At 46.1% G+C, this 23,730-nt stretch overlaps 1 protein-coding gene across 1 annotated transcript in view; it reads left to right on the forward strand.

Annotated features, from left to right (window-relative positions):
* The window catches only part of PRR14L (proline rich 14 like), a 65,114-nt gene extending 55,668 nt beyond the window's left edge, over positions 1 to 9,446 (forward strand). Inside the window, exons 5-9 of the mRNA XM_036753149.1 lie at positions 1,871 to 1,945; positions 2,791 to 2,959; positions 3,962 to 4,068; positions 5,086 to 5,157; positions 5,841 to 9,446. Coding sequence (XP_036609044.1) covers positions 1,871 to 1,945; positions 2,791 to 2,959; positions 3,962 to 4,068; positions 5,086 to 5,157; positions 5,841 to 6,117 — 700 coding nt within the window. The 3' untranslated portion in view covers positions 6,118 to 9,446. The remainder of the gene's footprint in view (positions 1 to 1,870; positions 1,946 to 2,790; positions 2,960 to 3,961; positions 4,069 to 5,085; positions 5,158 to 5,840) is intronic.
* Positions 9,447 to 23,730: the final 14,284 nt, after the last annotated feature.

Raw genomic sequence — 23,730 nt, forward strand, 5'->3', positions numbered from 1 at the left:
AGACTCTTGGAAGGGTCTGAAGGTTGAGTTTGGGTCAACATTTAATCATTTCACCATGTGATAAATGGACTGAACCACCGACTGGGCTCCTTTTTCTTCTATGTGATTTTCTCTCCCAGACTCTCGCACATTCATCTCTGTCTTGTCTCTTTCTTTCTCTCATCTCTCATGTCTCTTTGATTTTTCTATCTCTGATTCTTAGAGTTATGATGGACAGGCATTTGGGGGCTTTTTTCACAGGGAGGGACAGGGAGAAAGAGACTGTTCTGCCACAATGACACCTGTGAGGACAAGGAAGCTTCTCCTTAGTTGCAGATCCTTACCAGTCATTAAGAGTTCCCAATCCTGCCATGTGCTTTTCAGGAAGGTCCCTCAAAGAGAGATCATTTCCCAACCTTTAGTCTGGAACTCATGTTTCCGTCTGTGGACTTCAGAAGGCTTTTCTTTTAACTACACCTTCTAGAGGATTTAATGCCTTCCCTAAGCAGGCCACGTGAATACAGATGATCTCAATTTTTTTAAGCTTTGGGCAGCCAAAGCTGCCATTAATCATAATATACATGTGTCTCATGTTGTTACATTTTCAAAAACCTCCTTTGAGCCTTGCCATCCCCTTGTGAGAGTGCAGGTGGATCCAGTCACAATTTGAAACATGTGGTCAGGGTTGACAATAAGAAACATGGAGGGATGACTTCCTTCCCCAGGACTGCACAGCTGCTGTCTTTAGGTCAGTACCATTTACCAACTCAGATCATAAGATTTCCATGTTAGTGATGGCACTGACATCAAGTGATTTTAAAATGTTGTGTGGACAAAGACTTTCATGCCTTTTTTTGTCAGTGTCTGTTTTTTTTTTTCCATTTGATGAGAGAAATTAGAACAGCCAGGAGACTTAGAGACGTAGTGTACACTTGTCATTTTATGGACCAGGCCTAGAAGAAATGTAAGCAGCCCAAAGTCCCCTTCCCTCCCCACCCCCACCCCGGGAGGGAGAGGAGAAGGGACAGGATGGGGTCCTGGGAGGGCACGGCCACTCGACTTTACATACTACTGTGTGACAGCACAGGACAGCAGCAGTAACTCAGGGTTCCCATGAGGGGCTTTAGTGTGCAGAGACCTTACCTCCTCACCTTGCAGAACCTCTTACTATTGGTGCATCCTATTAGTGCCTCAATAATGAAGAGTATTCTGGAGGTCATAAAAACTGGTATTTTCTCCAGGAAGGATAATGGACTCCCTCTGTTGGGAGAGCTTCAGAGCCCTCCCCGATTACAGAGCAGAGCATGGTGTGTTGATAAAAATAGCCTCTTAATCAGAAAGGTAACATCCCTGTGGGCAGCTGCTGTCCCACTCCTGTTCCACAGATTGCTGCTCGAGAGACTAGCCTTGGTTTCCTCTGCTGTCCATAAGGCAGATGAGGGAATCACAAGCAGATTGTCCACACACAAGAGCAGCACCGGGTGCCCATGCAGCTGAGCAGGGACTGTGTACACCTGCCATCTTTGGATCACTTTTTTCCCTTGAGTCACAGTTTAATAAGACATGCTCTGAGTCTGCTGGTGATCCCCTCCCCACCCCCTCACACTCATGCTTGGCTCACTCCCTTCCCTTTTCTTTCATCCTTGGGTCTTCTCTCTTGAAGCTCTAATGAGCTACCAGGAACACACAGCATGTGGACACTCTTGGTTGGGAGGTTTATGGTGGCTTTGTTGAGTTTCTTTTTTGATTTTTTTTTTTAAGATGCCACCGACTTTTTCTCTTCTTAGGAATTCTAAATTAGGGCTTAAAACCACTCTAGTGATTGCATTTTTTAACCCATTGTTCATGTCCTTAACCTGCTTGCTGTTATGCTTTTTCTCCCTCACACCAGCCATGCCATCTTACCAAACGTGCCTCTGTTGGGCATGGAAGCCACCTCTGCCAGGACTGGAGGCAGTCCAGTTAGGTAAGCCTCGCCCCATCTTTATGGGCAGGACTCAAGGGCCCTAGTGGGCACTGCATGACCCCAAGGGAAAGGGGCAAATCAAGGATGAATTTGGATAATTTAAAACATCAAGTGAAAAAGCCTACATAAGCACTGAGTGTCCCTTCTAACAACACCTGTTGATATGAATGGGGGCTTAGCCCACCTTTGTCATCAGATAAGTATAGTGCTGAGCACAGCCCCTGTCCAGTGCTCTATAACCTTTCCTTACTACAAAAGATGCTTCCATCTGTAGGGCTCCTTTTTCTGCCTCCTGTAAAAGGAGAAATGAACTTGGAATTTGTATATTCTGGCCAGATGGTGGTCATGGAGCGTGCTGTACTGGGGGGCCAGAGACCTGGCTTTGTTGCCTGGCTCCATCGCCTCCTCACCAAGCACTTTGGAATTCCCCTCCCCCAGCCTCACGTTTCCTCCCATAAAATGGGATTGATAAGGACTTGTGCTTCCTACCTCATGGGGAGTTAAGAGGAAGGCACTTCATAAAGGTTCTCTGGAGGTGTTATTACTATCCTGTGCATATTTACCAGCATACAGTCCATGGAAGGCTCCTTAGGGGAACCAAAGAGAGTTTTGGCTCAAGGTCTTCCCTCTGGGAGGTGGTGGGCTAGAACAGTGGCCCCATTTCATCCTATCTTCGTTCCTGCTGTGGATTTCTGATGGGCTAGAACAGGGCTTGCCAAACTCCTTTCTAGCTCAAGGGGCCCTACAGAAACAAGTAACCTGTAATTTGCAGACCCTTCAGCGAGATAGAAGTAAGAAATGGTCATCTCTAATGCTTTTCTTCTTGCTTCTTTTCATTATGGCAGGCCGGGATCTCCGCTCTCTGCTTTGGCACCAAAGTCCCGCTTAGCCTTTGAACCAGTAGTCAGTGTGCTCCGGCTTTCAGCCTCTGACTTCCAGATTCCTGCTTTCAAAGAGCTTCGGAGAGTCCCTGCGGTGTGCACTAGTCAGCATAGTAGTGCCACCCAGAAAGAGGTAAGTGGGGATGCTCCTTGTCCCTTGTGTCCAAGGAGTTCCCATGTGGTAAACAAATTAGCCTTGTTCGGTTTGGCCCCAGAGAGCAGAACCAGGTATGACAGGGGAAGGCTTCAGAGAGGGAAAATTGACTAGGTATCAAGAAAAATTTCCTAACGGTCAGGGCTGTCCAGAAAAAGAAATGGTCTGCCTCAGGAAGTAGTGCATTTCCCTTCTTTGTAAGTCTTCAGGTAAAGTCTGGTTAACTTTTTGTTGGGAATGATGTAGAGGGGCATCTTTCTGGGGGCTGGGCTGTACTCAACTCAGTAGGCACTGAGGTCCTTTGATCACCAGAATTCTGTAATCTGTGGTCTCAAAGAGGGCCATGACCAGAAATAAAGACATTCATTGTTAATCATGGCCTGGGTGCCCTTTATGCCCCTTGAGCTTTTCCTGGGTGTTGGTCCTACAGCTGCCAGTCTTGACCTTCTTCTGGCCCAACACAAGAGATGCTGTCTCCCTTGGCATTCCCGTCTAGCTCTTGTCTGAGCGTATCGTTTGGCACTAGGCCGCCCAAATGGTGAAACTGAAGGAGTGTGGGAGCTCCATAACTCAGGAGCCACTATCATGGTTTGCTTGGCTGGCCTCCTCCCCCGAACTGCAGTGTCCCTGTCCCTAGGCCTCTCCTTTCCCATTCTTACCTCTCCCATGCCCTTGTGCTCTTGTACATTTCTCAGAAAAAGGTGGGATCCCAGGTGAGCAAGAGAGCACAAAACAAAGGCACATCCATGAGGAATTTTCACATTCTGAATTTCACAATTGAACTGTGAGATTGTGTTTCAGTCATATAAATTAGGGTTTGACAGGGCCAGTGACAGCCTCTTGAGGAACAAATTGGCTGCTTGTTGGGCCCAGTAATTCAGAAAACCATTGAAATGATATCTTAGGCATCCTACAAAGATGCTTTATGTATTTCATTGGTATTTGTTATTTTTATTTTACTTTCTCTTCTCTCCTTCCTAGATTGAGCCAGAGAAGCGGCCAAAAAAAGTCTCACAGATTCGAATCCGGAAAACCATTCCTAGGCCAGACCCCAACCTCACCCCGATGGGACTGCCTCGACCCAAAAGGTGAGCTTAATATTGATTGTGTGATCATCCACCTCGGGGTCACTCCTGGATTGTCCCTAGAAAGAGGGTGCTAACCTTCTCGTTCTTGGCATAGAAAGAGCCATAGCTGAAACATGAACCCATTGGGAAAGACTGCCAAAAGGGAGTTGAGATGTCACCACCAAGGAGATTTAGGAGACAGGTCACCATGTTCTTTGGGGCTTGGGCCCCTCATTCTGGGAAATAACAACATTTTAAGAATTTTAATTGACTTTATGCTAGTCTTGCTGTGGGTGTAGTTTGGCAGACATTGCCCTGTGTGTTTTGACCCATTAAAACTCCTTTCCTCTTCATGTTATTATTTTTTTATTAAGTAAAGAGAACATTTTCTTAGCTGATCATCTGAAATTGACTGCCCAGATGATTTTTCTGGGACTCCTATGTAAGCATTGTCATGAGGGTGAGGATCGTCAGCTTGTTTTAGTCTCCTGGGGGGCAGAGCTGTTCTGAGCAGGGGACTGACCCCACCCACATTGGCCAGCAGGGACTGTTGGTATGGCCTTATCTGCTGATTCCTCCCCTCTTTTCCACCTGCTCTTTCCCCTCCTGGGAGAAGGGGAGCAGACCCTGGGTCCACTCAGAGCAGTCGCTCGCTCCTCCTTCTCATGGAACTCTGCCACCTTTGTGAGGCTCTGCAGACAGACAGTTTCAGCCCATTTATCCTCTCTCCTTCAGTGGGCACTTGTTGTCCTATTCAGGGGAAATACATTTTCTTCCAAGGGATAGAGTCTTTGTGCATGAGAGGTCTCCTATGGTATGGGCAGAGAGCACTTCACCAAGAGTAGGAATCCTTGGGTTCTAGTCCCAAGTCTGCCTCTTCTACTCCCTGTGGCCTCACTAGGCTTCCCTGTCCTTCTGTGGAAAGTGAGAATTGACAGTAGATAAACTACTGCTTGTGTGAGGGCTTTGGGAATGGCTCTATGTCATGAGCCAGCTGAGGATGAGGATACAGGGTGGACCCATGTTCTCTTCTTCCAGGCTGAAGAAGAAGGAGTTCAGTTTGGAAGAAATATACACCAATAAAAATTACAAGTCCCCTCCTGCATCCAGGTACGTCCGTGCCAGCCGAGACCATCTCTCTCTAAGGTCCCAGTTTAGAAGAGTGGACTCCAGCAGATGGGGTTGTGGGAAATGCATAAGTGTGGTCCCAAGGCTTTGCTCCCAGCATAAGAAGTGGGGGGGGGGGGAGGCTGGACCATATTCCAATAAGTACTAGCTGGATGTGAAAGTGCAGCGGGAGGGCCGAGGCTAGAGCCAAATGACTGTTTCTGGGGCCAAGACTGTACCAGCACCAGGCTGCTGAGAAATGAAGTCTGTGTAGGCCCTGTCAAAGGGAATAGTAACAATAGCCTGGCAGCGCAGACTCAAAACCACAATGGTAGAGCACAATGGTAGTACCCTCCAAATCCTCGCACATTGGGAAGCCAGGACACTTCCAATGAGGACAGCCAGGATGGCCAGAATTGGCCCCAGTTTGTGAAACCAGGGACAAGGGTGGGGGTGGCAAAGAGGCAGGTCTAGGCTTAGCATGGGAACAGATGTGCCAACAGTCCGAGCTGTCCAGAAGTGGAAAGGGCCTCCCTGGGAGGTGGCGGGCTCCTCTTCATTCAGGGTCTTCCCACAGACCATTGTGAGTAGCCAGCCCTAGCCCTTGAAGATCCTTCTCAGTCAGAGCTTCTGTAGGGTTAGAAGAGTACAGGGCTGATGGTCCCATTTCGATCCCCCAATCCCAGGTGTTTAGAGACCATCTTTGAAGAGCCCAAAGAGAGAAACGGGGCACTCATTTCAGTCAGCCAACAGAAGAGAAAGCGGGTCCTGGAGTTCCAGGATTTTACTGTCCCTCGGAAGAGGAGGAATCGTGGTAAGATCAAGGTGATGGGCAGCTTCACCAGGGCAAAAAAGGCCGCCCTGCAAAGCCGTGAGCTGGATGCCCTTCTGATTCAGAAACTGATGGACCTGGAGGCCTTCCTTGCCAAGGAGGGAGAAGATGAGCCGGCGTCAGGCTGCTGAGAAGTCAGGTCTGTGGAGGCGTTTGGGGACCTCATGTTGGTCCTTCTCTTGGACCTCCTTGGCAAGGATCTCTTGGCTTTTCCTGGTCATTTCAACCACTCAACCCGCATGAGGGATCCCTGGTTACCGAGGCGAGAGGAGCTCTCTGCTCTGCTGCTGAGTGGAGGGCCCCAGGAAGGCCTGCCTGCCCTCTCCTGCAGCCTGGGGAGCTCCCCGGGGCCCTGCAGCAGCCCTCCTTCTGTGATAACACTAGGATTCCCAGGCCCCACCCACCTCATTTTGCACATCCCTGTGGACTCTCCATTGTTTACAGCGGTGCTAGTCACAGAAGCTAAATCCTCTTGTTCTTGGGATCCCCCAGCTCACCGGAGGAGGTGGGGAGTGGTTCGTCCTGATTTTGTTCTTAAATCCTGGGAACGAGTCGGCTCAGAGCTGGGTTCTGTGTGTGTGGCCTGCCCTCCACGGCCCCGCCCCACCTGCCGTGGCCTTGGTCGCCGGCACCAGAGGAGCCCAACAAGGCGCCATTCCAAGTCAGTTGCACTTTTCCATGTTGTGGTGTTTCCTCTTTTTATTATTATTATTAATTATTATTATGACTGCTGCGTGTTGGGAGCCTTTAAATGTGATTTTTGTTTTTATTTTTGTTTTTTAACGTGGAGGGGAAAGGCAAAGACTGTTCAATATGTGACGTGTCTCTGACCCAGTCTCTCACCGGGCAGTGGGAAGCCATAGCCCCTCTCTCCCTATGAGCCTTTCCTTCCCTCTGGGCCGGGCTTGCTTGCCGGCCCAGAAAGGAGGGTCCCTGCTGTGTGGCCAGGGCCAAAGGGCTGTCACCTCCAACCCAATGGACTTAAGGTCAGAGAGCAAGTTTTTCTCCAGGTAGCTTTTAACATACTAGAATCAAGTGGGATTTTACGATGTTTTTGTGGCCAAAACATGGTGGTGAAGGATTGTGGACTTAATCCCTGGGGCTGCCTGGGTTGAAAGCTTATTACTCCCTAAGTCTCCAGAAGTGTGAAAAGCCATCTGCCCCCAGGGAGGAGAGGATGCCCTCCACTCCTTGCTGGAAGTCGCCTCAGGGAAGCCAACCCTGGCTGGTCCCAGGCAAGGACTCCAGAAGCTCTGGGTCACTGTGTTTGTGAAACATACTTGAAGCATTGGGGAGAAGCAGAGGGATTGCTTAGCTGTTGGTTCCTCCTTAGTGCCTACAGGGTTATTTGGTCAGAGGGATGCTGTCTTGGTCTCCATGTGATATACCTGGCCCTCCTCCTTCCCTCTCCTCTCTGCATTTCTCTTTCACGCAAGCAGGTCTTCCTATGAACTAGTGTAGAGAGCTGGGGTTCTCAGCCAGGGAGTGGGGTGCTCCCCCCATCTTCCAGACTCCTAGCAGCTTTTCCCATCCCTGCAGGCCACCCTGCTAGGGCGCCTTGAGACCTGCACCTGGCAAGCCTCCAGGGGGCACATAAGACTCACCTGCTGGGTCTTCCGTACCCATGGGTGAGGAGAGGGAGTTTGCCTCTCTGCCTTCCCTCTGCAGGTTGGCTGTGCCAATTTGGGAGAGTTTGGGCTTGTTCTCTTGGAAGCTCCTGGCCTGGACATAGGGATATAGGGCATCCGCTACAGCCTAATGGGACCAGACCCCAGGTGGACCAACTCAGTACCCTACATGGTTGTACCACAGGCCCCAGCCTTTCGCTTGTCGATCAGCCGAATTCTAGAGGCCTGTGTCCTCAGGACCTGCATTTCACCTTGATACCTCTGACTAGGATGGGGGTCTCGATGCTAAGCTCCTCCCTCTATGCACTACTTTTGAGGAGTAGTGTGCGCCCTTCACAGCCTCTTTTCAGGGAGCCCCCCTACCTAGCTGTCTTGTTCCAGTGGGACCATATTGTCAGATCCATTGGTGGTGTCAGAAGGTTGGAAGGTACCAAGGCCATGACACTTGGTGGACCAGAAGGCAGACACTGCAGCAGTAGCTGTGATGATGTAAGTAGAGATGTCACAGCCAGAAGTGACACTTGTGAAGGCTGGCTGACTAGGGACTGGGGCTAGTGAAGCTCTGGCAACACCATGGAGGAGGAGGGGATCCAGGGGCCCACTGTGCTTTGTACCCAGGCAGCCCTGGCTATTTCTGAGTCATTTCACTTTCCCCATCCTCAAGGCTCCCCCTGCCTGGCCTCCCACCCCCAGCTCTAATGTTGAAAGAGGCTATAGAAAACGCTTCTACCTAGAGACCTTTGCCAACCCCTCCAAGTCTCTGTTCAGGCTTTGAATCACAGGAAGTTGATGAATCTGGGATGTTAGCAGCACCTGTCTTCAGGTCTACAGGCTTTTCAGTGGCTCACACTGCCCACCACAGGGACGAGGTCTTCTGCCCCAGGTGGCCTGGACCACCTCAGGGGCTTGAGTGTTTTCTGGGTGGGACAGGGGAGAAATCTCAGGTGTGAGCAGGGTTCTGCTGTCTTGGAACCTTTCATGGCTGGCTTTCCCCTTCCTGCCACCTTCCTTTCTCCCTCCATGCCCTTCCCTGTCTCATTTCTCTGTTGGTGTGAAAGTACCTCATTCAAGCCGATCATGTCTGTCTTGTCTTACTGGGGGGGAGGGGGTTCAGCAAAGAGACATGTAGCATTTGCCTTACTCGGAGCCCAATGAGCTCAGAAACTCATGCTGTGAATCCCAAAACATGATGCCCTCCTCCCCCCAGCTGTGAAAATCATGACACTTGGTCACACTTTTGCCTGAAGGGCAGGCTGGAGCAGAGCTAACTTAGAAGAATCGAGACATCTGTTCTTTAGATCCCCCCACACCCCTTCTGCCAAGATTGGCCTGTGTGCTCCACCCACAGATGCTGGGACGCAGCCAATCATAGGTTGTAGGTGGGCTGTGGGAGCTCTAGAGCCACCGTCTCCGCCTCCAGGCCAAGATTTGATCTTCTTTCATTAAATGCTATATATATTAAGGTCAACCTTTAGGCAATGATGCTTTTCTCTTGTCACTTCGAGGCAGGGGAAAGATAGGCAGTTGTTTTGTTTTTAATTTTTTTTTCCTTTAATGCCTGTGGGAAAATATTTTTAAAATTTTCTTCTGGTGTCTGTGAAAGGACCTAGGATGTACCACGTTGTAGGTGGCTTTATCCAAAGCATTACAAAGAATTGGCAGAAGTGTCCTTTCCTATGTACCTTCTCAGGAAGGGACCTTCCCTGCCAAGAGAACTGAACTCCTTGTGTCCAGTCACTGGACAGGGGAGGAGGCTTCAGCTGAAGGAAATCAGAGTTTAATATTCATTGAGCCACAAACCCGGCCCCCAAGGTTGTCTGGATTTTACTGGTGGGTGGGGTGGGGTGGGGTGGGGCGGGGCAGGGTGGGGGTGGGGTGGGGGAGAGATGGTGTTTCAGCTACCCAGCATAAGCTGATGGTCCCAATTGTTGCTTAAGCATTTTCACAAACCACCTTGTGGTACTGCATTGGACTTCTGGGTGATGTGTTTCAGCACCTCTCATGCTGGACAGGGCCAGTAGCTGCCTAAATAAAGTGTTTCTATCTTATCACGAGAAATAGTTCAAGTGAAATTTGTACATTTTTGGTAATATTGACATCAGTCATGCCCCTTGCAGTTTCATTTCTGTTTGGTAGTTTGTGACTCTAAAATTCCCACTGTTATATGTGTTAATTTATGAAAATAAAAAAAAGGTTTGGTTTTTTTTTGGAAACATTTCAAAAAATTCTCAGTCCATGTGATTCTTTCTTGTAGCTACAGCCATAATGGGAGTAAAATGTGACTGTGGGGGAGGAGAGAGACTTTTCAGCCATAAGAATCTAAACATGTACTTTCCAGTGAACATCCTCTTCTTCATAGTGACCCTCGGGTGTCGGGGCTATTTGCCACTTGCTGTGTTGCTGGCAAGATCTTCATTGATTGACCTCCTGTCAAACCTCCCTCTGGGGCTGGGGTAGGCTGACCTTCCTGTCCTCAGGGGGGACATAGCTTCAACTTGTAATCTTCAGACACTGGTCAAAAGTTATCCCAAACAAATCTGATTAATAGAATGGGTGAATGAGCTAGACAATAATAGACTGTGCCCTGCCCCCACCTTTCTTAGTGCTTTCTACCTCAATTACCTTATATTGATTTTGCTTGCATTTTGTTGCTACGTATGTGTGCAGTGTGGCTTCCCACAATCTAAAGAAAACTTGTGAGGTTGGAGACTGTTTGTGTCCCTAGCATGGTGCTTGATGCATAGTAGGCACTTAATGAATGCATGTTCCCTCTTTTCCCCTCCCTCCTTCCCTTCCTCCCCCTCCCTCTCCCCCCTCCCCAGCACAATGCTCGGTACACCATAGGCAGTTAATGAATGCTTGTTGCTTGATTGATAGATGGGCTCATGGATTCAGGCAGAAGCTTATCTAGGCCAGGGCTGCTTGTACGAGGTGAGGAGGTGAATACTGCCGGCAATAAGCATGCATTAAGTACTTAATTTGCCAAGTACTGTGCTAAGCATTAGGGATGAAAAAGAAAGGCACAAACACAGTTCCTGCCCTCAGAGAGCTTCCATCCTCCTAAGGACGCATCCCACCAATGACAAGATAATATGTGAGCCAGAGGGGGGCCCCATGGAGGGGGGGGCACTGGGAAAGGCCTCTTTCAGAAGGTAAGGTCTAAGCGGAGACTTGAAGGTCAAGCCAGGAAATAGAAGCAAAAACAGAGAACATCCTCAGTGTGGGGCCAGCCAGCAAAAAGACACGGAGGCGGCAGATGTAGGGTACTGTGTGAGGAACGCCAAAAAGGCCAGTAGTCAGTGGAGGGGAGTGAGGTGCAAGAAAACTGGGAAGGGGAGAAGGCACCAGGTTGTCAGAAGCTTTCAAAGCCCAGCAGGATTCTATTTTTGATCCTAGAGACGACGGGGCGTTGCTAGAGTTTGTTGAATGGTGGGTGGGGGCACTAACTGGAGGATAGATTGGAAGGGGGACAGAGGGGGACAGATAGGGTAGGAGAGTCCCAGGGGTGGGGTGATGGGGGCCTTTGCTAGAGGGGTGGCCCCTGTTAGAGGAGAGAAGTGAGGGATGTTGCAAAAACAGAATCGACAGGATTTAACAACAGTCAGCTGCCCCTGGGCTGCCTGGAAGAGTTGGTACCTGGGTGAGCTGTGAAAGAAGGGAAGACTTCTCAAAACTGAAGCAAGGAGAGACTGCGTTCCCGTTGTGCAGGAGGTGAGTTGAGGGGGAAAGGTTCTGTGGCTGTGGGGGATGGGAAGTGGCTTGCTGGCTTTGTTGTTTTCCTTTATCAGATCTCAGACTTGGTTTCCTTTGCCCTGTCTGAAGCTTCTGCCAACTGCTCTGTTGGTGTTGTTTGTCCTTTATCAGCCCCGTTTTCAGGTGCTGTGTTTAGAGAGGGTCACCAATTACCCCCAGCCACGCACCTGTCATTCCTATTTGATTCTTCTGTGTCTAGCCAAGAGGTTTTGTGCTGGATTGACCAGAAATACCTTGACTGCTTTTGACAGGGTGTGGGCTAAGTCCCATTCCAGAAGCCAGACTGGAGTCTCATGATGGGCAGAGAGCTCACTAGCCGTGGAAAACCCCGGGCTCGAGAAAATCTAGAGGAGCATCTTTCCCTTCTCCAGTAAAGATGGTAACAGGTGTTCAACCTGAAGAAGAGTGGAGGAAGATGCCTGAAAAGCTGGGCTTCCAGAGGCAGCCTCGGCGTCAGGAGCAATGAGCAGGAGGCCAGAGGCTGGGGCTACGGGAGGCTGGCAACAGCGTCCTGTGGTTGCCCGGGAAAGACAGAAAAGTGAAATATGATGATGGTAGTTTCTAGAGGTCTGTTGATCAGCCTCCTGTGTACACAGCAGGCAGCTTGAATTTGATTTCTTAACTGGGTCAGAATACTAGGTGTGACAAGGACAAATTAAATCATTAGTCAGAGAACCTAGCTCATAAACTTGGGAGATGAATTAGAATAAGAATCATGGCCGATATTATGGTTTGCAAAATGATTTACATTCAAAATATCCAGCATTTCTGAAGTGCCTGCTATGTGCCCAGCACCATGCTAAGTGCCAGAGATACAAAGACAGAAGTAAAGGCATGCCTGCTGTCAGTCCCCTTAATAAAAGGATTTGTTCTATAAAACTTGGACTCAGTCAAAAGGCTGCACTTGAGGACCTAGAGGACCACATGTGGCCTCAAGGCTGCAGGTTCTGCATCCCTGTAATCAGATCCATGATGGTTCTTCCTCTTGCTTTATGAAGATGGTAGTAAATGATAAGTTAGGTGCACACGCAATAAGAGAAAAATTCCTGACATTTTGGCAGAAATTTGGCTCCCTACCATCATTTACATGAATCTCTTTCTGTTTATCTCTTTCTATTCCCAGCCTCTTCAGGGTTGAATCGGAATTGAGTAGAAACACACATGGGGCATGTTTAGTGGCTCTTCATGGACAGGCACCAAAAGGGGAATTTGGGGGAGGAGCAGACCTGTCCTTGGAACTCCCAGCATCCTTGAAGAGAAGAGTGAAACAGATGGCTTTAGCCTGAGTCTTCTGCTCTAAAATGCCCAAAGGTCCAACCAGTGTCCCTTCTCAATTCTCCCTTTTCTGCCTCTGCTCACTCCTGCATTTTCTTTCTACTTTCTCCTCTTGTTCCTGTGCCCCCATTTTTTTCTGGCTCAGTGTTGTGGGGCAGGTTCTGTCCCCAATGCTACTGCTGCTGCTGTTCACCTGTTGAAATGCTCACCTCTTCCTCCCAGTTTGTCTTGCCCATAATCGAGTGTCTCTATAAGAACCCCAGGCTGTGACTCAATTCTACCTTCTGTCTCAGAGATTGCTATAGTCCCCAGTCTCTTCAGGAGAATGCTTATCCCTGTGAACCCCAAATCTCAAGATACTAGTCAGTTCTCAAACCCTTATTGCATTCTTCTTCTAGACTTGGAATCTTGTAGTCCCTTACAGAATTTACTTCAGTTCACTTGACACCCAGAATTAGCAAATTATGTCACCATTTGACAGAACAAATGTGCTTAACTTATCATCCCAGGTTAATTACCTTTCGGTTCCATTCCCAGCAAATATACAGTAATACTTGCAGTAGACCTATTACAATGCAAAACATCTCTTGACAGGTTCCCAGACTTCATGTCTAAATCCCACACAAGATAGGTCACATGTACATGTCTCAGCAATACATTTGTCTTTATATAACACAAATATTCCTGATAGCAAAAAATGATCACCAGTAGGCTATAAAAATAACCAAATAATGTGCTCACAAATATCAAAATACAAAACAACATAAAAGAAAAAGTGAAGTAGGTTCTCAGATGAGTAGGTGGAGGAGCTGTGGGAGGCTTGACCAAGACCAGAAGGTTTGGAACAGGATGGGATAGCAAATTGTTAAGGGAGGAGTAGGATTGCCTTGCTGCAGTGAGGGCCAGCTAAGATTAAGTAGTATAAATGTTTAGTCAGCACAGTTTTGTGATTTCTTCTAGTTCTATTCAGCATGTACGTTGGGAGCAAAGGTGGATGGAATCTGAAGCTGGGATTTGGCAAAGGATTAGTGATAGAGGACAAGGTAGACTTGGTTCACAAAAAGGTCAAGATACAGAAGAAAGGAGAGTGTAGTCAGTAGAAAGGTGGGAGATCATCTGGAAAAAGTTAAAGGCAACTCACTTCCCTATCTTTGCCTCAGTTTCCTCACCTGTAAAAAGATGGTATTAGACTAAACGACCCCCTTGGTCCCTTCCAGTTATAGATCTATGATCCTATACAAGTTCTAAGAATTTTATTTAGAAACTAAAGTGAACAGAAAAGTATTTGTATAGTGTCTGAAATACTGAATCAATTAAAGGTTAGCAAGAACTCTGACTGGAGACCTGCCGGAGAAGACAGTGGGGACATCAGAGAAAAAGAATAGTGTGAAGAGGAGAATCTCAACAAACCAGAAGAAGAGGGTTAGCCCTTCGGTTGCTATAGACTTTGGATTTCAATGGAGCCAAAAGGGAGTGTTAGAAGCCCCTTAAGAATTAGAAACAAGCCGGGGGGGGGGGGCGGAGCCAAGATGGTGGCTGGAAAGCAGGGACTAGCGTGAGCTCCCCGCCAAGGCCCTCCGAAAACCTACAAAAAAATGGCCCTGAACCAATTCTAGAACTGCAGAACCCACAAAATAGCAGAGGGAAGCAGGGCTCCAGCCCAGGACATCCTGGATGGTTGCTGGGTGAGGTCTATCGCGCTCGGAGCTGGGAGGGGAGCAGAGCCCAGCGTTGGCCGCGCAGACCAACCAGACCAGGAGCCAGGCGGAGTGGGCCCTAGTGCCCTGAATCAGTGAGCTGTGGCAGTTACCAGACTTCTCAACCCACAAATACCAAAGACAACAGAGAAGGTTAGTGGGAAAAGCTGCTGGGGACAGAGTGAAAGAAGGAGTTCGGGGTTTGGCCACCACCCTGGGGGCAGCAGAGGTGGGGCAGCTACAGAAGTACAGCTGTAGTTGCTTCCGACCCCAGGCCCACCTGGTGGGAGGAATTAAGTGGTGGATCAGAGCAGGAGTGCAGAGCCTGCTTAAGATTTGCATCAGGTCCAGGTTGGTGGTTCTTGGGGAAGGAGGAGTGCTGCTGTGGCAGAGCTGGCTGTAATAGCTCTGAAAACAACAGCACATCCCCTCAAGCTTGGAACCATAGTACTCTTTACAAGCAGTCATACCCCGCTGAAAAACTCAAGGGTCAAGTAAGATGGCTGGGAACACGGCCAGGCAGCGAAAATGCACCCAGATTCAGTCTCAGACTTTGGAATCTTTCTTTGGTGACAAAGAAGACCAAAACATACAGCCAGAAGAAGTCAACAAAGTCAAACAGCCTACAACAGAAGCCTCCAAGAAAAACATGAACTGGGTCTCAGGCCATGGAAGAGATAAAAAAGGATTTGGAAAGGCAAGTTAGAGAAGTAGAGGAAAAATTGGGAAGAGAAATGAGAATGATGCAAGAAAACCATGAAAAACAAGTCAGTGACTTGCTAAAGGAGACCCAAAAAAATACTGAAGAAAACAACACCTTAAAAAATAGACTAACTCAAATGGCAAAAGAGCTCCAAAAAGCCAATGAGGAGAAGAATGCCTTGAAAGGCAGAATTAGCCAAATGGAAAAAGAGGTCCAAAAGACCACTGAAGAAAATACTACCTTAAAAATTAGATTGGAGCAAGTAGAAGCTAGTGGCCTTATGAGAAATTAAGATATTATAAAACAGAACCAAAGGAATGAAAAAATGGAAGACAATGTGAAATATCTCATTGGAAAAACCACTGACCTGGAAAATAGATCCAGGAGAGATAATTTAAAAATTATTGGACTACCTGAAAGCCATGATCAAAAAAAGAGCCTAGATATCATCTTTCAAGAAATTATCAAGGAGAATTGCCCTGATATTCTAGAGCCACAGGGCAAAATAGAAATTGAAAGAATCTATCAATCGCCTCCTCAAATAGATCCCAAAAAGAAATCTCCTAGGAATATTGTCACCAAATTCCAGAGCTCCCAGATTAAGGAGTAAATACTGCAAGCAGCCAGAAAGAAACAACTTGACTATTGTGGAAACACAATCAGAATAACCCAAGATCTGGCAGCTTCTGCATTAAGAGATCGAAGGGCTTGGAATACGATATTCTGGAGGTCAGTGGAGCTAGGATTAAAACCAAGAATCACTTACCCAACAAAACTGAGTATCATGCTCCAAGGCAAAATGTGGATTTTCAATAAAACAGAGGACTTTCAAGCTTTCTCAGTGAAAAGACCAGAGCTGAATAGAAAATTTGACTTTCAAACACAAGAATCAAGAGAAGCATGAAAAAGTAATCAAGAAAAAGAAATTGCAAGGACTTACTAAAGTTGAACTGTTTTGTTTACATTCCTACATGGAAAGATGGTGTGTATGATTCATGAGACCTCAGTATTAGGGTAGCTGAAGGGAATATGCATATATATATGCATATTCCATATGTGTGTGTGTATGTATGTATATATATATATATATATATATATATATATATATATATATATATATATATATACAGAGAGAGAGAGAGGGCACAGGGTGAGTTGATTATGAAGGGATGTTATCTAAAAGTAATAAAATCAAATTAAGGGGTGAGAGAGGGAGAAAGGGAGAGATAGAATTGGGTAAATTATCTTGCATAAAAGTGGCAAGAAAAAGCAGTTCTGTAGGAAGGGAAGAGAAGGCAGGTGAGGGGGAATGAGTGAATCTTGCTCTCATCAGATTTGACCTGAGGAGGGAATACCATACACACTCAGCTGGGTATCTTACCCCACAGGAAAGTAGGAGGAAGAAGATAAAAAACAGGGGATGATAGAAGGGAGGGCAGATGGGGGAGGAGGTAATCAAAAACAAATACCTTCAAAAAGGCACAGGGTCAAGGGAGAAAATTCAATAAAGGGGGATAGGTTAGGAAGGAGCAAAACATAGCTAGTCTTTCATAACATGAGTATTGTGGAAGGGTTTTACATAATGATACACATGTGGCCCATGTTGAATTGCTTGACTTCTTAGGGAGCATGGGTGGGAAGGGAAGAGGGGAAAGAATTTGGAATTCAAAGTTTTAAAAACATGTTCAAAAACAAAAAAAAAAGTTTTTGCGTGCAACTAGAAAATAAGATACACAGGCAATGGGGCATAGAAATTTATTTTGCCCTACAAGAAAGGAAGGGAAAAGGGGGTGGGAGGGGAGTGCAGTGACAGAAGGGAGGGCTGACTGGGGAGCAGGGCAACCAGAATATACGCCATCTTGGAGTGGGAGGGAGGGTAGAAATGGGGAGAAAATTTGTAATTCAAACTCTTTTTAAAGTAGAGGCTTTTTTTCAGTTCCAAATTCCCTCCCTCATCCATTGAGAAGGCAAGAAAAACAAAACCGGTTACAGATATATATAGTAATGCAAAACAGATTTCTACATTCTAAGGAAAAGAAAGAAAAGTTTTAGTCTACCCCCTTGAGTCAATCAATTTTCATGAGTCCTTGGGAATTGTGGCACATCTGTGAAACACAAGAAAAGGAGGCCATTCCATCAAGGGCTCTGAAGATTTAAGATTTATCTCTACCCAATTATAAGTTCTCTGTGTCAGTCTAATGGGAAGAATGAGTCCCTACAGGGCATGGAAGAATAAGAGGGTTCCAGGGGCCCCTTTTCCAGTGTTGGGGAGATTAGGTTCTTCATGCAGTGTTGGGGTTCCAGCAGAGCTGTTTTGGAAGTCATCACATGATTGTCTCAAGTTAGCTACAGGATTTGGTATCTATTGCCCTTATGTCTCTGGAGTCAAAGAACTTGGGTCCAAATCCAGAGTCCAATACTTGTTAACTGTGTGGCCTGTAGGAAAATATTGTATTGTTTGTTTATGTTATATTGTTTATATTATTAATATTGCAATTAATATTATATATGCTATGATAATTGTATATAATCAATGAGTAATATATATTAAGATATTTGTTTTTCTTTTGTCATTTGTTAATATCTAGCTCTATGTGGCTAGAAAACTGTCTAACCCAAAAGCTTACTGTAGAGGTTTAGCTGACTTCAGTGACTCCAGGGAAGCCTGATGGTTTTAAGGAATACTTAAATCTCAGCAAGTTACTTGTTTTGGGTCTGTCTGGTCTTGTTTTGGGTTCCACCAAAAGCTCTGGAGGAGAAGTGAGGCTGGTGACCTTGCACAGCTCTCCTTCACTCAAATCAAAGTCAACTGCAAGTCATGTCATCACTTCTCTGATGCCACGGTCCTCTTCGAGAAGGACAAACGCAACCAAAAGCTTGTGTTTGGGGGTCCCCGAATTACATTGACAGGGAGAGAGGGCGAGGGAGAAGGAAAGGGCAGGGAGGGAAAGATTCTCTCTCTCTCTCTCTCTCTCTCTCTCTCTCTCTCTCTCTCTCTCTCTCTCTCTCTCTCTCTCTCTCCCTCCCTCCCTCCCTCCCTCTCTCTCCTTGAATACTATCTACTGCCCGTATGAGGCCAATCAGGCAAATGTCTTTACCCCCTGTCCATACTATATAATGTGAGCTCCCAAAGACTGGAAGACCTTCTTTCCTGTTCTCTCCTACCAAGCAGCCTAATGCATTTCTTTCTAAAACTATTTTAGGTTTTGGGGTTGTTTCTCACAACTAACAGACCATCAGTTGGTCAGCTGAGCTCTTTAAGGGTCAGTTTCCTTCTCTGTAGGAAGAAATTGATGGTCCCTGGGGTCCTTTCCAGCTCTACGTCAATATTAATAATAATGACCATCTTAAGGTTTGCAAAGTACTTTACAATCTCATTTGGTCCCTACAATAGCCCTGTGAAGTAGGTATTTTCTCTATTTTACACATGAGGAAACTTGGCCTGAGAGCAGTGAAGTGAGTTACCCAAGGTCACATGTCTAGAGAGAGTCAGAATGAGGCTTTAGAATGTGGTGTCCTGGCTTTGACTTGAGCATTCTTACTATCACATTATGCTTAATTAACTAGGTCCTAGGATTTAGAACTGGAAGAGGACCTTAGAGATTACTGGGTCCAAACTCCATATTTTACAGGGGAAGAAACTGAGGCAGAGAGGTTAAGTGAATTGCCCAAGGACATAGCTAGGGAGTAGCTGACCAGGTGTTTGAATGGAGACCTTCAGAAGGGCTTTATGCCCTTCATCCCCTGGCAGCCTACAAGCCTGTGATTTGAAATAACAGAGGTAGGAGACCATGAGTGTGGAACACTGGATATGTAAAGTCGCACATTTTCAGAGTGCTGGTTAGTTTACTGAAATGGTTTTTCCATTCTATTAAAAAAAGTTATAAAAGATAGCTGATTTAATTTTTAAAGAACTTTTTTAAAGTCTTGAATTCCAAATTTTATCCTCTCCCTCCCCTCCCCCTTCCCTGAGACAGTAAGCAATCTGATAAAGGTTATACATGTGTAATCACATAAAACATTTCCATGATAGTCATTTTGTGAAAGAAAACTCAAAAGTGTATTTAATTTTAAAATACAATTTTATCGTTATCTTTTGTTTTTGTACCACCTACATTTCCTACTGCAGCCTCCCCTCCTCCTGTCCCAGAGCTATACTTTGTTGCAGGGAGTAATAACCTGAGGTTATTTTTAAAAAATATTTTGATAACTGCATTTCAGTATAATTAGTTTCCTTCTTATACCTCTGTATTTTAGGAATTAAAAAATTCATATTTTATGCATTTAGAAAAACATTCTGAGAAAGGGACCATAGGCTTTGCCAGACATCTATCTATCGAAGGGATTTCTGACATAAAAAAGATTTAGAATCCTCCATTTATGAGGATTTTTTTTTAACTGGAGAAAGAAGTTTGTAAAACTAACCAACATTTTAAAAATAGTTTGAGAGTCTGATGCTATGAACAGTGTTCCACACCCACGGGCCCCCGCTTCTGCAAAGAAGGGGAGTGGAGAAGTATTTTCTTGTAGTTTTTTGGGGCCAAGCCTTTTCCTTATTATTTCAAAAGCATTCAGTTTCAGTGGGTTTTTGTTGTTGTTTCCAGTTACATTGTTGTTCTGGACTGTGTTGCTTACCTGGCTTTGCTTCACCTTGTCTCAGTTTGAAAAAAGAAAACGAGTAAGAAATGCCTGTGAAAGCGGTTGCAGCTAAGGAGGGATCTGGGTGAAGCTGCAGCCCTGGGGCTGGCCCCTTGTGGGTTTTGTTTGGGATGCCGGCTTCATTTCCTCCACCCTAGCTGCATTGCCCTTGTTGTGGCTGTCCATGGTACTTGGCGTGGTTCAGGCAGGAGGGAAGCGTCAGCTCATTGCAAGGGTGAGGCTGAGATGCTGCCGTGGGACCCAGAAGCAGCCCCTGGTAGCCCCTGAGAGCAAGGATGCCTCATTTCCCTTTGTCTCTCTCCTAATGCCCAGCATGGTGCATTCTACTCTAAAAGCTCTATCATCTGCATCTGAAAGAACGAATGAGGAGCAACTTTGGCAAACTCCCCTTTGGTACCACAGAGTCCATCACTTACTGATGTCTTCAGGAAAGCCCAAACTAAAGATCATATTGGAGACCCAGAGCTTGAAGGGCCTTAGAAGCTATGGTTTCCAACACCTTCATTGTACAGATGAGTCAAGAGAAGTTGAGCAAGATTAAAGGATTTACCCAGGGTCACACAGCTGATAAGTGTTGGAGGTAGAATTTGAACCCAGGTCTTCCGGATTCCAAGACTAATGCTCAATATATTCACAGCTGGGGGTGGGGGGTTGTCTTTATTCTACTTTTTAATTAAATTTTATTTTATTTTCAAATGAAGAGCTACCTTTCACCTCTCCCCCTGCCCCATAGAGAAAGCAAGAGAAAAACAAAACCCACTACAAACATGTACTGTCAATCAAAACAAACCTGTGTTGGCCACATCTCAAAAATATTTTTTGCCCTCTGAGTTCACCAGCTCTCTATTTGGAGGCAGAGAGCATGATTCACCATGAGTCCTCTGGTTGGTTATTGTGTTGATCAATGTTCTTAAATCTTTGAAAGTTGTCTTTAAACTATTGTTACTGAATAAATTGTCATCCTGGTTCTGCTCGATTCACTCTGCATCAGTCCAACAAGTCTTCCCTTCCCTTCTTCATTCACACAATAGTATTCCAATACATTGATGTTAACCATAACTTGTTCAAACATTTCCCAATTGATAAATGCCCCCTTGGTTTCTCTTTGTCAACACAAAAAAGAGCTGCTATAAATATTTGTGTAAATATAGGACCTTTTTCTCCTTTCATCTCTTTGGGATACAGACTAGGTCAAAAATGAGCGGCTTTTTTGGGCATAGTTCCAAGTTGCTTTCTAAAATGGTTGGACTTAATCATAGCTCCACCGATAGGGCAGTAATGTACCTGTTTCCCCACATCTCCTCCAGCATTTGTCATTATCCTTTCTTGTCAACTTTGCCAATCTCATGGGTATTAGGTGTACTGCCAGGAGTTCTTAACTTGAACTAATTTTTTAAAAAATATTTTGAAAACTTTGTTTTAAGGTGATTGGTTTCCTTGGCAAATCATTCTGCATTTAGAAAAATTCTGAGGAGGGGTCAATTGGCTTCGACAGACTGCCAAAGTGTGTGTATGGGGGTTCATAACATGGAAATGGTCAAGAAACCTGTACTACACCAAGCTGCCCCCTGTTCAAAAAGAAGACCTTTTCATGGGAAATATAGAAAAGTTATTAAGAGTAAAAATGAGACTGGGGGATACATTAAAATTTACATATTTTTAGCCAATTGTCTTGAAAAAGTTTATGAAAAGAGAATAAAAGCTCCCTAGCTGTTTAGGTGAGCCTCCCACCCCCACCTCCCTTCGGAATTAAGAATGAATGCAGCCAAGAACTTGACTAACCCAAGATGTAATCCGTTGAACAGCACAAGACTGTCCCAGAGAGTCAGCCTCACTAACCAGGTTGCCTGTCCTTGCCAATAAGCTTGCAGCCCCAGCCAGAAGGATCCATAAATTAAGATCTTGGCTGTGCTTCTCTGAACTTCTTCCACAAGTGGAAACATCTGCGGCTCGGATTTTAAAAGCCCTTGGATGGATTTTTGAGCTGATCCCCCTCTGGCGAACGGTGGGAGGAGAGGAGCAAGGGAAAGAAGACCAATGTGGGGGCAGGGCCAGAGCAGCAAGGGAAGGAGGTGGAGAAAGTAGAGAATTTCAGCTTTCGGCCCTCAAGTTGTCACAGGATCTTGGATCTAGATGGGAAGGGGCCCCAGATTCCATCTAATCCAGACCCTTCTTGATAAGGAAACAGGTCCAGAGACACCCAACACCCAAGTTCACACTTGTTATCTGGAAAGCATTTAAGGGAGAATTTGAATCTAGGTGCTTTGCTACCAGGGACAGTCTTTTTTCAGTCAGTCAATAAACATTTATTAAGCACCTACTATGTGCCAGGCACTGTGCTAACTGGAGATACAAGAAGAGGCAAAGACAGTCGTTGCCCTAAAGGAGCTTACATTCAAGGGGCAAGACAAGAAGCAAAGAAACATGTACAAACAAGCTATAGAGAGGAGACATGGGAAATAAGAGGAAAAGCACTGGGATTAAGAGGGGCTAGTAAAGCCTTCCTGGAGAAGATAGGATTTTAGTTAGGATTTAAAGGAAGCCAGGAGATAGACGCGAGAAGGCCTGGGGGACAACTAGAGAAAATGCCCAGAGTGAGAGATGGAGTACCTTTGTGGAACAGCCAAGAGGCTAAGATGTGAGAAGACTGGAAAGGTAGGAGGGACTAGGTTAGAAGGGCTTTGAATCCCAAGCAGAGGATTTTGTCTGTTACTGAAGGCAATAGGGAGCCTTGCCGTTTATTGAAGTAGTGGGTGAGGTGGGCAGAGTGGCATGATCAAACCTGTACATTAGGAAAACCACCAGTGGCTGAATGGAGATGAACTAGAGTGGGGAGAGACTGGAGGTAGGCAGACACCTGCCCCACCCCCACCCCCCACCCCCGGCTGCTATTACAATAGTCCAGGGATGAGGGGATTAGGGCTTGCACCAGGGTTGGGGCAGGGGCAGAAGAGAAAAGGGGGTATACCCGAAATGTTGCAAAGATGAAATGGAGAGGCCCTGGATATGGGGGTGGTGGGGAGAGATAGTGAGGAGTCCAGGATGACTTGTAGGTTGGGAGACTGAGGGACATGGACAATGGTGTTGCCCTCCACAGTAATAGAGGACTTAGAGGTTTAGGAAGAAGATAATGAATTCCCTTTTGGACGTTTTGAGGCTAAGATGTCTACTGGACATCCAGTTTGAGATGTCTGAGAGGCTATTGAGAAAGGGAATGCACAGTTGAGAGGCAGTTGAGAAAGGGAGATGTGAGATTGGAGGTCAGCAGAGATGTTGGTGCACGATAGATAGATATGAGAATCATCAGCATAGAGATGGTCATTAAGTACATAAAAGCTGATGAGATCAACACATAAAATATAGAGGAAGAAGAGAAGAGGGCCCTGGACAGGACCCTGAGGGACGCCTACAGCTACAGGGTGTGATGTCCTGGCTTCCCTGGCTTCCTTCAGGTCTCAGCTAAATTCTCTGTCCTTGGCCTTCATATAGTTTTAGTATTTCCTTGCCCTGGATATTCTAGTCAATCGATCAGTCAATAGACATTTATTAGCCCCTACTATGAGCCAGGTACTAGGGATACAGGGACAAAAATGAGAAAATCCCTGCCCTTATGAAGTTTACATTCTACTGGGGGTAAGTTGGACTAGATGAATCAATAAGCATTTATTAAGCCCCTACTGTGTGATAGACGCTGGAAATACAAAGATAAAAGTGACAACATTGCCTGCCCTCAAGAAGCTCAGAGAAACATGCATATGTAGTTATATACCAAATAATTACCAGGTAATTGAAAGGGATGCCACTTGCATCCTGGGAAACAAGAAGGGAGCTGAGCCTTGAAGGTTCCTTACCTAACCATGCCACTCACTCCATCAACCCTCTATCATCTTCTCCAGACTTCTAAAACTCCATATTGGATGCCTTGCCTCCTTGCTGGATGCTTCCCACCCCCTGCCACTTTCTGGCTGCGTACCATTGCCTGAGCCTTGGGACCTGGAATAACTATACCCTGAGATTGATTCAGTGATG

Source organism: Trichosurus vulpecula, chromosome 1, assembly GCF_011100635.1.
Source record: "Trichosurus vulpecula isolate mTriVul1 chromosome 1, mTriVul1.pri, whole genome shotgun sequence".
Taxonomy (NCBI): Eukaryota; Metazoa; Chordata; class Mammalia; order Diprotodontia; family Phalangeridae; genus Trichosurus; species Trichosurus vulpecula.